A 16,211-nucleotide genomic window follows, 5' to 3' on the forward strand; every position below is an offset into this window, starting at 1 on the left:
CCCTTCTAAAGTATGCTTCACAAGTCCGCAAAAATGCATTGCTGGGGAGACTTCTTTTCTCACAGAGCAATATAAGGAGTCGTTATCAACGTGCGGAGGCCCTATAGTGCCTATTATTAATAGTATTTTCGTACGCGGCCGAAGTGTGACACATGAAGCGTTACAAACAGGCAGATGGGCTTCCTCGTGTAGTCCACGTAGAAATGCTTAAGCATTCAGAAAGAGCTTAACATGTTAGCAAGTAGGCGAGCATATACAAAACAAGCACTTCAAGACATGACAGTTTTATTTCTCTTTCTTTCTTTTTTTTTTTTTTTGTCTAGAGTCTCTTGCGCAGCGGACGCCGCCTGCTTGTCTGGTTTCTTCTCCTACAGTGGACGACAGTGACGACACCCCTCAACAGGTGTTCAATGTGTAATGACACTAAACGCCCAGCTTAGTGTAAATACTGGGTTGGTGTATAGTGTGGCCAAACATTATAGCGCTTCGTATTCGGTAGTTAGGAGTACAAATTCTGCTTTCAGAGCGCCTCGTACTTCAGAGCGCAACGTACACCAACCGCGGCCCGTTCCGCATGCTACATACAGAACGCGCATCGTGATTCGCGAGTAGGGCCACATCACGACTCCCCTAAATCGCCTCGACATTGGCAACACAAGTCACGGATGATAAGTGTACCACAATAACTTGAAAGTACGCTTCAAATGAAAAAGACCAGCTTTGATGAGCTATCTAACAAAGGAAGAACGTTGGAATAAAATTTAGGAAAAAGGAATGCATTATAAAACCCGTAGAAATAATTTCTGTTTTACGCTGAGCAAAGCCTGTTTTACATAATATTAAGAACGACAGCATTCCACCTACAGACATTCAAAATGCTGTATTTCAGTATATGTCACTGTAATCTAAGATACTGTATACAGTCATGGGTCTATGCTTACCATGATATCCAGAGTACACCATAGCATTACAAAAAAGAGCTGTCAGAATCATCACTTTTTCGAGTCGTAGGGAGCACTCTGCTCCAATCTATAAAAATCTAGGTGTTTTGCCGTCTTCAGTTGCCAGAGACTGCAAAACCACCTGTATTACGTACGAAATACTGAGAAATAACAAAACCCTTTCCCAAATAAGCTATTTATGGCCACACTTAAGGGAAACCAGACACCAAACAAACAGAAACTTAATTCCACCTGCGAACAACTTATATGGCAAACGCCCAATAAACTATATTGGAACAAAAATATGAACAGCCTCCTCATCATTATAAAGCTGAGAATTAATTTCTGTTGCACATTAAAAGAGCACATCGGGAAAAATGAATCTCGACGTATTGTACAATCTATCATTGATCACCTGTAAATGTTTCAGCCTCTTTATGTCTGCGCAGTAACTGCTGTAAATCACTTATACAATCTATCATTGATCACCTGTAAATGTTTCAGCCTCTTTATGTCTGCGCAGTAACTGCTGTAAATCACTTATATTTTGTGGGAATCGAATTGTTTTGCCCCTTTTATGGTACGCGTATATTCTTGGGTGAATCCTGTACATTCAGATCAATAAAAAAAGTTTCGCTCAGAAGTAGGAAAAGGGGAGGAGAGCACACGGGGTGTCGAGAATTTCAACGTCAGCTAAAGTTGATGTTAACTGGAATTAGTGGTTGAGCGGAGTTTATTTATTTAAATATTTTGTTCATTGTAATTGCTCTTTACGGCGGCCCTACTCTTTCCTGTTCTATGCTACTAACCCCTATATCCTCCTCCTCCACGCTGCGTTGTATGCAGGTTTACCCTGGGACTGGGTACAATAATATCCGTAGTGCGGCCCCCCTCCTACTTCTCATTTCCTTTTGAATCAATAAACATAAAGAACCGTACATCATGAATTCTGATCCCGGCACTGACAGCTGAAGCTGCAAAAATTCGAACTGCGGAAAGAAGTCACTTCATGGGCTTGCAAGCTGCACGGTTTCGCGCTCTGAGCATTGGAAACCTTTGTCCAGTCAAAATGGCAGTTTAGACTTATAAAACTGACTTTTAGCACGGTTTATCATTGGTCGCGTCTGCTCTCTCTCTCTCTCTCTCTCTCTCTCTCTCTCTCTCTCTCTCTCTCTCTCTCTCTCTCTCTCTCTCTCTCTCTCTCTCTCTCTCTCTCTCTCTCATTTTTTTCTTGTAATTTTGTACAGCGCTCATAAGATGTCTTCTTTTCTGACGTCCCTTTTCAAAAACTGCCTCGGATTATTCCCTTCTTTAGCTGTTCCCTCTCGTCTGAGGTGAAACGTTCATCTGTGGTAGGCAATATAGAACGACGAGCGAGGACAAATCCCATTAAGCGCACAACAGTGGATGTGGAAAGCAGACCATTTGTGGTGCGATTACACACGTCCCGCTCCAAGCGTACACCCCCGCCCCTTGCGAATTTGCACAGAGGAGGAGGATAGAGAGAATGCCGGTAGTTGTACGACCATAGGCGCGGCTTGATAGTGGCCACATGCATAAGGTACGCGCTGCGAGACTTCGCTCGCTGTCGCGCCCCGAAGAGAATCATTTCAACGAAGTGTGCGCTTGATACTGGAGGTTCGTCGGTGGAAGTCCGTACCGCACGGCGCTGTAGAAAGCGTGCACCGTAGCGCCGCAGAAGCGGTAAAGTGTGCAGGGAAACGCTGTGGAAACTGCAGTGTCGTAAACTATGGAGTGTCGCTACTACATGCACAGCGCATACAGCGGTACAAGTGTGTAATTCCCTCATCGAATGGGCCTTCCTTTTTCCAGTGGCCCCTTTGAGAGGGAAGGGGAACATAATGCAAACACACACATTCTCTGCTACCGTTTCCACTGCACACCGCAGTGCAGAGAAAGGGCACTGTTAAAAAAAACCATCAATTTACGTGGAAACGGCAATGGAACATGTAATGTTCGTCGATATTACACCCACTTTGCTGTTCCATCCAAGTAACAGGAACTGTACCGTAGCACTGCAAATTTTCTATTTACGTAACAACATCCGATATGTGTGTGGAACTACGCCTGGAGACGCACTTTACCCGAGTGTTTTTGACGCAGGGGTCACACACACTGCGGCTGATCCGAGGTCTCAATAACGTCTCGCATTTTATCGGCCTTTATTTTTCCGCGGACGTCATCGCCACATGAGCCGCGCACGCAGTGCGGAACACGACACTTTATCGCGGCGCGGATGCCGGGAGCGGCGATCTGCTGGGGTTCCCGCCAACGTAGGTTCCCGCGTCGTCAGTGCGGTCTACACTCCGACCGTCATTTCAAGTACCGAAGACTGCGTTTGGCAGCCCAGCTTTGTATGGATTTTGCGCCACACAAGATCGTTTTGCAAGGTATGTACCATTCAGCCATTCATAACTGAGGTATACGATGCGCTATCCGCTTCTTGTGCGTCGCTGATGCGGCACCAAATTACCTTAAGCCTAACGTGGTTTCTGTTTTGCAAGTGCGATTAAAACGTATTTACACCGCATGCTTGAAGGCAGCCGTTTGGGGGGAGAAGAGTGAGCGAGAGTGAGGTGACATGGGGATGGTGAATGTACTGCGCAAGCGTTTGTTTGTTCGCGATGTGGGAGCGTGATATTCCACTGATAGCGTCGCGCCGGGCGAGCGAACGCTTACCTGCGGCACTTATTCAAAGTCTTGATAGCGGGACTCATCTGTTTAGTCTCGACCTCGCCGCGGGTAGTGCACGGGTATTCCGAGGATTCTCGAAACCATTGTGATATATGGGAAAAACGAATGCCGGATTGCTCCTCGGGGAGTCCGCGGCGAGTCGAAGGTTGATAATCGAAGAGGCGCAGTGTGGCATCAAACAGTAGTAGCCGGGCGGGCGAAGGCTTTTTTGCGGCAGTGATTTTGAGTTATAGATAGCGTCTTATATATTATAAGAAGTTTCTAGCACATGAAGCAGGAAGTTGATTACTCTAGTGGCGCTGTCAGTGCAAGTTTTGGCTTTTGTGTAAAGTCGCTGCACGCCAGGAGTGTGCCGCGCAGAGCTTTCCCACAAAGCGTGTGCGTCGTGCGGACAAACCAACTTACTTTACGTTGTTGTCCGAGGGCAAAAAAAAACAAAAATATAAGTGAATGTTTCGCAAGGTCATTTCATTGCCTCCGGGATTGGACAAAAAAAAAAAAAGACATGGAGGACGGCCAGTTTCAATGCCGGACCGATCGTGGTAGAAATGTGTTCACCCGAAGCGCAGAATAAAATTACATACATGCCAGCTGCCCCAGGCACATGCAGTGCTTTATTCAGCGGTTGCGGCCTACGAATGTTCGCCGCGCGGCGTGAAGTTGAAAACCGATCCTCGGGCTTTCGCCGGCGGCGGGAAGCGGAGCGCCGGGCAGTCGCCATCTGAGCACCCCACGAAGGTGTACCCCTTGTCATCGCCTCCTGTATTGCGATGCCCTTGTATAACGTAGCTCACAGTCGGATTAAATTGGTTGTTTTTAGTGTATAGGTTGTTTTTAGCGTACGTGAAGTGTATACGGTGTCCTCAACATCGTTATGGGCAAAACACGCTTGAAATGCTAATGCTTCCCGTTTAAGAACCTATGAAGTTAGGAGGCGTGTACGTGCTTCTGACGCCGGGAATTTCCGGCCTTTATTTAGCGCGCGACTGGCGTTGCCCTTTAAACACGGCGTGGCGCAGGGAATTTTCTGCGAGCGGGAAAGCGATTCTCCATTCATTTCATTTCATTTATTGCATACTGCAGACCTTCGCAGGTCCAAGCAGGTTGGCACGTATGGTACAAGTAAAAAGTACATATACAGGCACTAAAGTAAGGCAGAAATGAAAAAGGAAAAAGGAAAGAATTCGACACACAAGAACAGGTTTACAGACCCAAACAAAACACAGTTAGCAAAAGAACCAAAGTGAATCCTTATACAGAGTCTTTTAGGAAGTTCTATTCTTGCACTGTTTGTGGAAAAAAAGAAAATTTAAATGTATCTGTGCATTAAAAATAAGGTGTTAGGGTTGATGCGATATTGGCCTTTGCGGTACATGCTTCTTATGTACATTGCAAAATTGACGCTCTATTGGTCCGCCGTGTGGCTATTGGCACCGCTGGCAGTATTACCCAGCAGCAGCCCATGTGTATCTGTGTGAGGTAAAAAAAAAGTTCCTTGCAAACGAATTCACCACAGTGGAACCAGGAAGCAAAGCACGCTATAAGCCTTGAGCTATCTATCGCCTAGCTCGCGTTCCGAGTAGATTTTCTAGAAAGCTGTGAGAAGATGATATGACACAGTGAAATCATCACTTAACAAAATTACCGGTGCGATTTTTTTTTCGATTTAAGTTCCACTGAGAAAGCGTAGTATCTAAGTTTATGTCGGGCATACCGGAATCCATCGTGGTTGCTTCGATGGTGCACGGTAGTGCCTTGGTGCTACAAATGAAGTTTGACTCCAGCTACTTTTTTTGGTGTATTTTCTTCCATGTTTGCCTTTCAGTTAGTAGTGGGTCCAAAGGGCAAAGAAGGTTCTCATGGATGAAAGCCTGAAATCCGAGGAGGAGCAGGATCTACGTCTTCAGGAGCACCTGTTCACAACGTTCTATGCATCGGTGCGGCTTACTATCAACACAAATGGCACGAAGGCCAGCGATGTGCAAAAAGAGTGGCCCCTTCTATTTACGCAGCACCACTTCCTGGCACACTTCGAAAGGTACTTCATGAATTGTGCATGCAGTAATTGTTTCTACACTCATTAATACCAATCTGATGGGACTGAGAAAACACATTTATTCAGAAAAGTTACGTCTAACCGAAGCTCATGATTGCCATTAGTATTACGTATATTACGTAAGCACCGAAGTAAAGCCATAATGCAGTGTATGGTTGATGATTGAACAATATTCGAATTCGTTACAAAAAAAATGCTTTTATACACACGCTGTCCCAGCTAATGAGAATAAAATGGTAGAATTGTTGATAAAGATTTTAAAAGTTAGCGGTGGATGGCATACAAAGTGCTTCTAGTTACCTGATAGTTAACACTGTTAGGGCTGCTTCATCTCTCATCCAGCTGGTCATAAAATGTTGAGCTCTGGCTTGATAAGGCTTGTGAACCTAAGGTGTTGATTTCATCTAATTGCAATGGTGTATAGTACGACTTCAGAGCCTTTCTACACATTTTGTCAAAGCCTTCGTGCTGCTGTCAAACGACACTGGTGTCACAGACACTACTTGTTTTCTGTGAGCCCTGGTTGTTAACATCAGGCTTCTTGCACAAAACCTCGCTTGTTGGATGCTTGCAGTGTGAATCTTCATGCTTGTGTTAGTGTTTGTGGGCAATTGTGGCATTGCGATTTAAAATTTTTTGTAATGACGGAAAGATGACGAAAAATTAAGCACAATTCAGTTACACAATGACATGCCAGCCGTTTTATGCTTCACAATAAAGAATAGCCATTTAACTGTCCATTTTACAATAATGCAAGCGCACAATCCTCCACCTCTATAGTTGCCCCGGCTGCCCATTAAATAAAGTTCTTGTTTATCCTGCTGGCTGCTGATGATTGTGCTGGCACTTTTTTGTTCGTTCTTTTTCCAGACTGACTGGCACGAGACTGCGGGGACTGTTCTCGGAATCGAGCGTGGAAGATCATGAGCTGCTTCATGCATTTTTCCGACACCATGTCAAAACGGAGGAATCACTGCAGTGGCTCCTTCAGACAGACAGGGCAGCACGAGAACAAAGTCGTCCATGGGCGCTGCTCATCGGTCTCTTTCCCCTGATGTGCCTGTTTTTCAAAGAGAAAATTGCGTCGCTCTTCTGTTGTGGAGGTAAATACTTCATCACCCTTATTGGCATGCACAGACCAAGCCACACCCTCACACATGCCACAACAATTAGTAAAAATATGATTTCAGGTAGTACTGGGTATTTTTCCAAAACTCGTTCTTTGTACATTGTGAAGCCTGCCAAAAATGTACACAGTTGGTGTGATTCTAAGAAACAGGAGGAATCACATCAAGCAAAAAGCAATAATAAAGTAAAAAGTAATGCAGGAAAAGTGACGTCCTCAATTGGCTTCATTCATATCATCAAGGATTGTCTCTAGGTGCTTCTCAGTACTTGAAATCACGAACTTGGTTTTATTTCTTGTGCGTATCATAGCATCTTAAAAACTTCATGTGGATATGCACCGTGAACAGTGAGCAAGGCTGTTTAGTGCCGTCTGCTATGCGCGTAGGTATGGGTGTCAATCGATTATTATGGGTGGATGTCCATTTCCCCAAATGTTTTTATAGAATGGCAAGATTGTTCACCCTGCAGTCGAGCTTTGTGGGGGCACAAAACCACAGTCTGCTTCTCTTTCTCTTTGTTATGCTCTGTGGTTGTTGGCAGACATGCAGCTCTTTCAAGGAATAAGGGGTATAAAAAATCGGGAACATGACATTTGGTTCAGAATTTTTAAAGTTACTCAAATCAGTTTACATGTAGCAGAACTAGCAATCATGCACTGTTTCTTACATCTTGTTACACTTTTTTTGCTAATTCTTTGGCTTATTCGAGCTATTTTACTGTTACTTGTGCTATTTTGTTCCTTTTTATCAATTCACACAAACTGTTTGGCGGCATGTTTTTGTCAGGAATTCGCTTATGCATGACATTGACAGGTGTTTTTTATGTACAACAAAACTCCTTTTCCTTTTTGTGCTCATTTTTTTACGATACAGCAAGCGTAGTGGTGAGAATGTAAAGTCATTGTCTGGGATTCAGGTTAGAATTTTGGTAGGTTCACAGGTGAACTTAAAACCAGAAAAATGCTGTGAATACTTCTACAGCTCTTTCTGAGTTAATTCCACTCACAGAAAATTTTATTGAAGGGACTAAATTTACCTTGTGTTGTGTCTTAGGAACATTGGACGTACCCTATCGCAGAGGCTAAGGGTACACTATGGATGTATTCTGGGGTACACTGTTCACACGTTCTCCTGGTTCATTGTGCAGTTCACAGTCTCAATTGATTTTTAACAAGCTTTCCAAACCAATTCTACTGGCTGAAATTTACGAAGCGCCTACAGTTCCGTTAAACTGGGAAATACTGCTGCTCGAACTCCCCGTACCATTGCCCAATAAGATGTCCAATAAGTTGTGCGCATATAATGCAGTTTACCTGCTACAAAAGAGATGCAGCAAGCATAATGTGTGTTGGTTAACCAAGGTTGACAATGGAAATGTAGATGTTTTCTCGTGCATACATTTACAACTTCTACGCCATATTTAAAACACTTTAAAATAATGCTGAAGAGGTTAAAAACTAGTCCGTGTTTCCGTTAGCGCTTGGCAATGGCGTGCTTGGTGCAGCGGAATTATGGACGGAAAGTATTCGCATGGTCATCCTACATGAACAGTGTATGCACAGAATCTGTATGTTGTGCACATGGCAGAAGTGAAATGAACTGACACCGAACGCTCAGGCTATCGTTAACCGTAATATAATGCAGGCGTTATTTCTCAAACCGTAGGCTGCGCAATTTTTATTTTTCACCGCAAGTGGAAAATTTGAGTCAGGTGCTATAAAAATGTTGGGCAGCATCTTGTTAAGAGAGTCGAGATGTGCTGGGATGATTGGTTATAAGTCATTTTTTCAGATTCTATATTGTTATCAGTAGACTGCACAGTAACAAGTGTTCAAGCTTATGCAATTGGAAGCACCTGTTTCCCCTGAAGTATATTTTTGTGACAAACTCTATGCTGCCACTGAAAGCTTGAGCCTGATTCCTGAACCAGCTTTGGTAGCTATGTAATAACATAGCAACCCCACAGGGCACCATGATGCATGAAGTTCAAGCCATTCTTGGCCGCAGAACATAGTGCCACCGTTAGATATGAACAACACTGGTACGGTGGCTGTGCCAGTCAGCTGTTATCTTTGGTGTGTTTTATTGCAACACCATGCAAAGCATACTATAACATTCTACAGTAATTCCGCAACAGCGTGCTGGTAAACGAAGACAAATTTACTCAGTGCAATGCGCAAATGAGAAGTCACGTGAAGGCAACTTTGCATCATGCCCAGCAAGAGAAACGCACGCAGAGCGTCTCTTGTGTATCATACCACTTGGACAAGTCATTCAGGAGCTACATTGTTTGGTTCGAAAGCTAGTGATCATTTTTAAGTCCCCAAAACAGGTTGTGTTTGCAAACACGGCATCTGACTGCGTGATAGTTCTGTGCAGGGTACCCCATGCAATTACACTTGTAGAGACGTGTACACCTGGATTACTAACTGGGCCACTTGGGTGTTATATGTTTGGCTTTAATCCCAATATGATGGTCCAAAAGTGATAACACAAACTTTAAGTTTGGGTATAGCAGAAACTCTGACGTCTGGAAAGTCTGGCGGGGTGGTCTGTACACCGAGTGCCGATTTTTAATTCATGACTTGGGTTATACAATATCAATAACAAGGGAGTCATTTCAGATAAGATCGAACAAAGCATGGCTGTCGACCTCTTCAATTCGCTTGAAATTTTTAACCTCATTCCCGCATGTATATAATGTGCGGATTCACCAATATTCTCGGTGGAAAAAATTGTGGCCGAATGAAAAACAATTTGGAAAGCACCCGCGTGGACCCCGGCTGCTACCTGCCCCAGCGCCGTGGCCAAATTTAGTGACGTCTACCAAAAAATATCCACATCAGGCGAGAATGGTAATTTTTATGCTTAATCTACGCCTGGTGTACATTTCGCCCCCAAAATATGGTTGGCTAGAAAAACATATTTTTCTAATAAACTTCCAAATCTTGCTCAGAAACCATTTTGTTCTGTACTTTGGAAGCCAGTATTATGGTAAGTGCTGGAGCTATAGCATTCAAATTGTATTGAGGGCTGCTCCTGGCAACCACAAATAAGGGCCGTAAATATTGTGTCTGTGCAAGCTACGGTTAAAAAGCAACTGACGAACGAGTTTTAAAAAAAACGAAAACACTCCAAGTTCAGAGGCTTATCTAAAAAAAGGTTTCACTATTGTTGAAATTCTCCCCGGATGTTCACCTGTGTATGTACTTCAACGATAATTAAAAACATGTTGCATCATTTTGTTCTTGATGCGCCTACAGCGCGAGAAAAAAGCCTGGTCGGCCAGGTCTTCACAAAATTCTGAGACACGAAACAGTGAGAGCAACTTCCACCGAATGTGCAGACATTTTATCATTTTTTGTACCAAAGGCAAACGATTACTTATAGATAGTATTACGGAGAATTCAGAAGTGAAACTGAAATTTTTGTGTGAATTTTGGAATGAAAATAAAGTCTGCACACTGCTAAACGTGTACTGCTTAAAGAAAAAATGAAGGAACTCAAGGTTCACACGCATTAAAAAAAACGCTTCTTCGAGTTTTATGAAGCTTTTCACAGATAGTTTCGTTTAAATTTGCTTGCGTGAGCCAGTTTGGTCGCTAATTCAGTAATTGAACCAGTGTGTCCGGAGAAGGACCGAAGAGGGGCCCACTACCTGGAGGCGTTACCCGCGCCGGGGTCGTGTGTGGCCGATGCCCGTTTTTAATACTTGCCATGTGTGCTGCCGACCGGACGGACTTCAGTTGAACCTCTGATTTCAGGCGAACGAAAGTTACGTACAGGCGAGTTAAAAAACAAGACTGCGTTCACCTTGTCAAATAGCTGATCTTATGAACCAAATGTAGCGCATCATGGCAGCAGTGCGCACAAGAAAAGAGCGTTGATAATGTAAGACAAAGAGTGACCGCGATTGGGGAGATCTAGAGGAAGCTCTAAAATTAGAGCCGAAGAACTTGATATTGCGCGTTTTACCACCAGCGGTTTCGCAACCGCAGGAAAGGTGCGCTGTATCCGCGCTGTGCAATGATGCACGATATTTGTAGGGCTCACAGAAGTAAGTTTAGAGGAAAATATCTGTGGAAAGCTTTATAAAACTGGAAGCGTTTTATAAAAAATACGTGTGAGCCTGGAGTTCCGTTTTTTCTTCAAACTACAAGTTTTTTCTCCAAACTGTACAAGTTTAGTGGTGCGCAGATTGTTTATTTTCGTCCCAAAACTTACACAAAAATTTCAGTTTCACTTCTGAATTCTCCATGAGTAATCGTTTTCCTTTCGTGCAAAAAATTATAAAATAGCTGCACATTCCATGGAAATTGCTCTCACTGTTTCGTGTCTCAGCACCATGTGAAGACCTGGACGATTAGGCTTTGTTCTCGCGCTGTAGGCGCGTCAGGAAGAAAAGGATGCAACATGTTCTTAATGATCATTGAAGAGAATTTCAGCAAAATCGAAGAAGTGTTTTTTTGAATAAGCCCCTGAAATTGGAGTGTTATCGTTTTTTCTTCAATGTTGCGCGCCAGTTGCTTTTTAACTGTAGCTTGCACAGACACTATATCTACGGGCCTTATTTGTGCTTGCCAGGAGCAGCCCTCACTAAAATTTGAAGGCTCTAGCTCCCTTACTTACGATAATACTGGCTCACAAAGTACAGAACGAAATGCGCTCTGAGCAAGATTTGTCATTTTATTAGAAATATGTTTTTCTAGCCGACGATATTGTGGGGGGAAATGTACACCAGGTGTACATTAAGAATAAAAATTACCATTCCTGCCTGATAAGTATATTTTTTAGTAGGCGTCGCTGAATTTGGCTGCGGCGCAGGGGTAGGTAGCGGCCGGGGTCCACACGGTGCGTTCCAATTTTTTTTGTCGGCCAAAATTATTTCCACAGAAAATATTTGTGAATCCGCACATTACATGCATGCGGTAATGAGGTAAGCAAATTTCAAGTGAATTGAAGAGGTCGAACAGCCATGCTTTGTTCGATCTTATCTGAAATGACCCAAGACACATTCAGGCACATTCACATCTGGTCTTCACATCTGGTATTTCGGTCCTGCAGGACCACAACGAGATAGATAATACCCTTCTTTAACCTCCACCCCGGTTCAGTATAGGGGCAAATGGGTAGCTTTAGGACAATCAAAATCATTCAGTTTGCATGGTTGCATTTACTGAATCTGCACTTTTAGTGAGGATACAAACATGTATGTCCGCAGAAACTGGTTATGGGCTAAAAAATTGTGCAACATAATATTACGTCTTATCTTTCAGGAAACTTGCAGGCATGAACCCAGAAGAGGGCACCCGGCAGTCATCTCGAAAAATCACTACCATTCACCCCAAAGTCCGGACCGCTCTCCAAAAATTGGACACATTCCGGAGCAAGTGGTTCGATTGTGCAGCCCTGTTTTGAAGTCCTCAACTTTAAGTTTTGCACAACCGTTTTATTTTTTTACTTCATTCATTCCTTTGGTTTCGTAATGCCTATTTTTTTAGTAGTCTTGTACCATGTAGCACATGTAGTCGAAATAAACGTTCCAGCCTTACAGAAGTGTTTTAATTCACTCATGGTGAGGCCACAGTTGTGGCGCAGTGCCGTGAGGACACTCTTGTCGGCAACGTTTGGCAGTTTTTGCTTTCTCTTAGTGTGAATGTAACGTGTGCTTTAAGCCGTTTTTGTTTTTTGCTTGAATTTTCACTGTAAACGTTTTTTGTTCAGTAGCAGCAATGGGCTTTGGGTTATTCATGATAGTTTATTTTATTTTTAATGTCAGTTTGTACCGCTGATTAAAAAATAGCAGGAATGAAAATTCAATGCGGATTATCTTCATGTCAGAAACTTTGAAAACATCTATACAAATGCAGCATTCAGCCTATCTTGTAGGCTGAATGTAGCTTGTAGCCTATCTTCCAACTTAAGCCGATTCCAGGAGAGCATGAAAATTTGGTACTTGACAGAGTGCGTGATATTGACTTTCTATGAACTGTTAAGGTGATAAATGTACTGTGTGCTACAATAGAGCTTTTGTAACGTAACACACACTTGCAGCATACGCACAGCCAGAGAACTTGCTAGGATGCTATGCGTTTTTATTCAGTCTGAATAGTTTTGCATTCAGGAGCTTTAAGAAAATGCTCAAGACTGTTTTGTTGCTGCTTTTGTTGCTGCAATTTCACTGACGCAATCGTCTTGAGCTTGCAGCTTTTTTAAAGCTTCCTTAATGCAAAACAATTCAGATTGAATAAAAGTGCTTTGAATTCCAGCATATTCTCTGGCTGCACGCATGCTGCAAGTGTGTGTTACGTTACAAAAGCTCTATTGTAGCACACAATACATTTGCCATTTTAACAGTTTACGGTAAGTGTGCATGTTTACTTCATTACCACACATGTGCCATAAAAAGACACTGCAACACAATTCCTGCATTTAGAAAGAATAGGAAATGTTCTGTAAACATGTTGTACGGTACATTTCCTGTAGTCTAGTTGTACAGAACATGCTCTGTTCGGTATAAATATGGGTGATGTTCCGTAGCCTAGCTACACGGGACTTGTACGGCTTCCCATTTGTACGGAACATTTCCTGTATTCAGGTAATATGGAATTTGTTCCATAATCTATAACCACGGAACACGTCCCATCACCTGATGCTACAGAACATGTGCCATAATTTTGTAGTACGGCACATGTTGTGGCAACAAGGTTAGCATGAACATGTCCCGTAAATTGATGGGTATTTTTTTAACAGTGGGCGCTGCGCGTGTCGCCCACCTAAGACCTCTGGGGGAGGACATTGCCGTAGCCCCGCTGAGCAGGTGGAACCGCAAGGCCCCAAAGCCCATTCTCACTTTTCTTCAGCCAGCCACAGCATAAATCCACGGTGAGCTAGACGTGCCCAGTGCAGCATCCACTGGGCTGCACGCAGCTTGGGAAATGAGCTATATAAGTTGCTTTGGGTGTGCACTTGATATGTACTATACAGTGGTGGAATTCACTCCATTTTCAGCGCAATTCGTAGCTAGACTAAAGAAACGTTTGTTAACGCGTGTGCAGTGGGTCACATTTGAACCTGTGCAGTCGGCTCATCTACAGAACATTTTCATACATTTCCACAGGTCAATCACACCTTCCCATCGAAAACATCAAGGTGTACAAGCACCCCGCTAACCGTCCGTTAACACCGTGCTGTGCTGCTGCATCGGGCTCGTTCACTCATCGTTAAATGAAGAAAAAATTAAGCTGATTTTAACACTTTATTACGTTAGATAAACTGCACGACTGTGCTGTCCACCTGAAGTTCTTTTATATTTGGTTTAAACTAAGGCGAAAGAACCTCCTGCAGTTCGACTCAGTCGAAGCGGCAACATCGATATTTTTGGCCCAATCAAACCTTTGCGACTCAACTATTTTTCTATCATCTCGAATAATAGGCACTACTTTGCTATCATTCCGGCTCCTATTTTGCTGTAAGATCTGGGAGACTGCCGGCTATGATTTTATGCCGTCATGTTGCCGTCCTGTTTCGGCAGTGTGATACCGTGCTGAGGGCGACAGGTCAGCTCGTGACATAGGTACAGCCACATTCTATCGATACTAAACTCTGTTATTCTGTACTCTGTTTAAACACAAATGTATTCCAGATTCTTAGCGCCAACATATTGAAAGTTTTTCCCGTTTATTTTTTCTTTTTTTGTGTGTGGCTTTACGCTGGTAAAAATTTCATAAACCAAACACGGCCAAACAAGCGTGTCATCAGTAGTTAAATTAATCGCCGGTACTTGAAGACATCATTGCTGCCTAAACAGCCGAATTGCGGGGCCCCTTTAAAGCAACATCCCGAGTGCCAGTGGTCAGTCGACCACCTATGTGATGGCGCAATATCGTTCGGTCGACTACCAAGTCTCAGGGGGTACCGACTAAAATACATTCTGTGTTGCGACCGCCTATCCGCATTCTTATTGCCTTAAGAACGGAGCGAATGCCGGTGTCGTATTCCCTTTCCGCCAGGCCTCATAGGGGGATTGTGGAGTATACGATACCGACAAAATCTGCGTTTCCGCCGCTGTTTTGCAGTCCTCGGTGCAACGAAGTTAAGGGATGCGGTGCATGCTGCAAGCTACCATTAGCCTAAAATCAGAGGAAATTCCGGTATCGGAGCTCGTCATGTCTGAGTCACACCACGACCGCCAGTGCTACCGTCGTAACCATTTCATTTTTTTTTTCTAAGGTAGGGATAGGATGTGGCGGGGGATGGATTGGCAGGGCGTTTTTCCTCTCTAGTGTCTTTATGCGCTCTCCGGAACTAATTCGAATCGACTCAGATAGGATGAGTTGAATCAAAATTTGGGAAATTGTCAACGCAAAGTCCCACTTCCAAAGGGAGAACTGCAGGCAACTTTTAAACAATAAACTGAACTTTTATTCGAAAAGCGATTCTCCGATTTTCTTGTCTTACACTTAGTTGCTCGTTTCAAAACGTATTCGAACAAAAAGTTAGGTGCTACCGGTCTTTTTTGTTCACAAGCGAAAAGCAATATGACTTTATTTTTTTTCTTTTTGCCCTGTACAGCGGACGATTTAACCATTTGGACGACACATGGCTCGAGCGGAGAACAAGAAGACGCACTCCAGCAAGCCATCGACACCACCATTGCTTATCTCCAACCCAGGGGCCTCACAGCAGAACCTAACAAATCGGCCTTGTTGATTCTACGTTCCCGCACAAGAGGCCGACCCCCTCCCACTACCCCAGATCCCCAAGTCGTCATTCAAGGATCCCCCATCCCACAAGTTACCACGCTCCGCGTGCTCGGCGTACCTTTCCACTACGATGGCTCCGGAGCGGCCCTTCTACCACAACTCCAAAAAACAGTCACACAGCTAACACACCTCATCCGAAGAATACGAGGCTCTACATACGGACTTAAAGAACACGATACCTGCAAGCTAATCCAAGCGCTGATAGTCAGCCGCATCACCTATGGCACCCCATTTGTCAACCTGAAACCGCAGGAAATCAACAAACTGGACACCCTCATCAGAAAAGCCTACAAAGCAGCCCTCGGCCTCCCAACCTACACATCTAACGATCGTCTCCTCAAACTCGGTCTGCATAATACCTTAAGTGAACTGTTGGAAGCACAGCGCGCATCACACCTCCAGAGACTCATATTGACACCAGCAGGAAGAAAAGTTCTCCAGGACATCGGACGCACTACCCCTTCTTCACAGCAAGCACCGCAACGTATTCCTCTCACCATCCGTCAACGCCTCAAGGTCCATCCTGTTCCAAAACACATGCATCCTACCTACAACCGGGGACGCCGAGAGGCCAGGGTGAGGCTCCTTGAAAAACGACACAGCTCAG

At 43.9% G+C, this 16,211-nt stretch overlaps 1 protein-coding gene across 1 annotated transcript; it reads left to right on the forward strand.

Annotated features, from left to right (window-relative positions):
* Positions 1-2,869: 2,869 nt before the first annotated feature.
* On the forward strand, positions 2,870-12,168 carry LOC144155413 (uncharacterized). Its single transcript, XM_077686816.1, has 4 exons — positions 2,870-3,352; positions 5,482-5,694; positions 6,583-6,815; positions 12,116-12,168. The coding sequence occupies exons 2-4, from the start codon at positions 5,516-5,518 to the stop codon at positions 12,130-12,132; spliced, it is 429 nt and encodes a 142-aa protein (XP_077542942.1). The 5' UTR covers positions 2,870-3,352; positions 5,482-5,515; the 3' UTR covers positions 12,133-12,168.
* The last annotated feature ends 4,043 nt before the right edge of the window (positions 12,169-16,211 follow it).

This window comes from Haemaphysalis longicornis, unplaced genomic scaffold (genome assembly GCF_048455015.1).
Source record: "Haemaphysalis longicornis isolate Haplotype H1 unplaced genomic scaffold, Haemaphysalis longicornis Haplotype H1 scaffold_1, whole genome shotgun sequence".
Taxonomy (NCBI): Eukaryota; Metazoa; Arthropoda; class Arachnida; order Ixodida; family Ixodidae; genus Haemaphysalis; species Haemaphysalis longicornis.

Bases quoted from the DNA above. Each gene is read 5' to 3' on its own strand.
- LOC144155413 (XM_077686816.1), top strand. From the start codon at position 5,516: ATGGATGAAAGCCTGAAATCCGAGGAGGAGCAGGATCTACGTCTTCAG. The intron at 5,695-6,582 runs GTACTTCATGAA...TTCTTTTTCCAG, and splicing joins TTCCTGGCACACTTCGAAAG to ACTGACTGGCACGAGACTGC.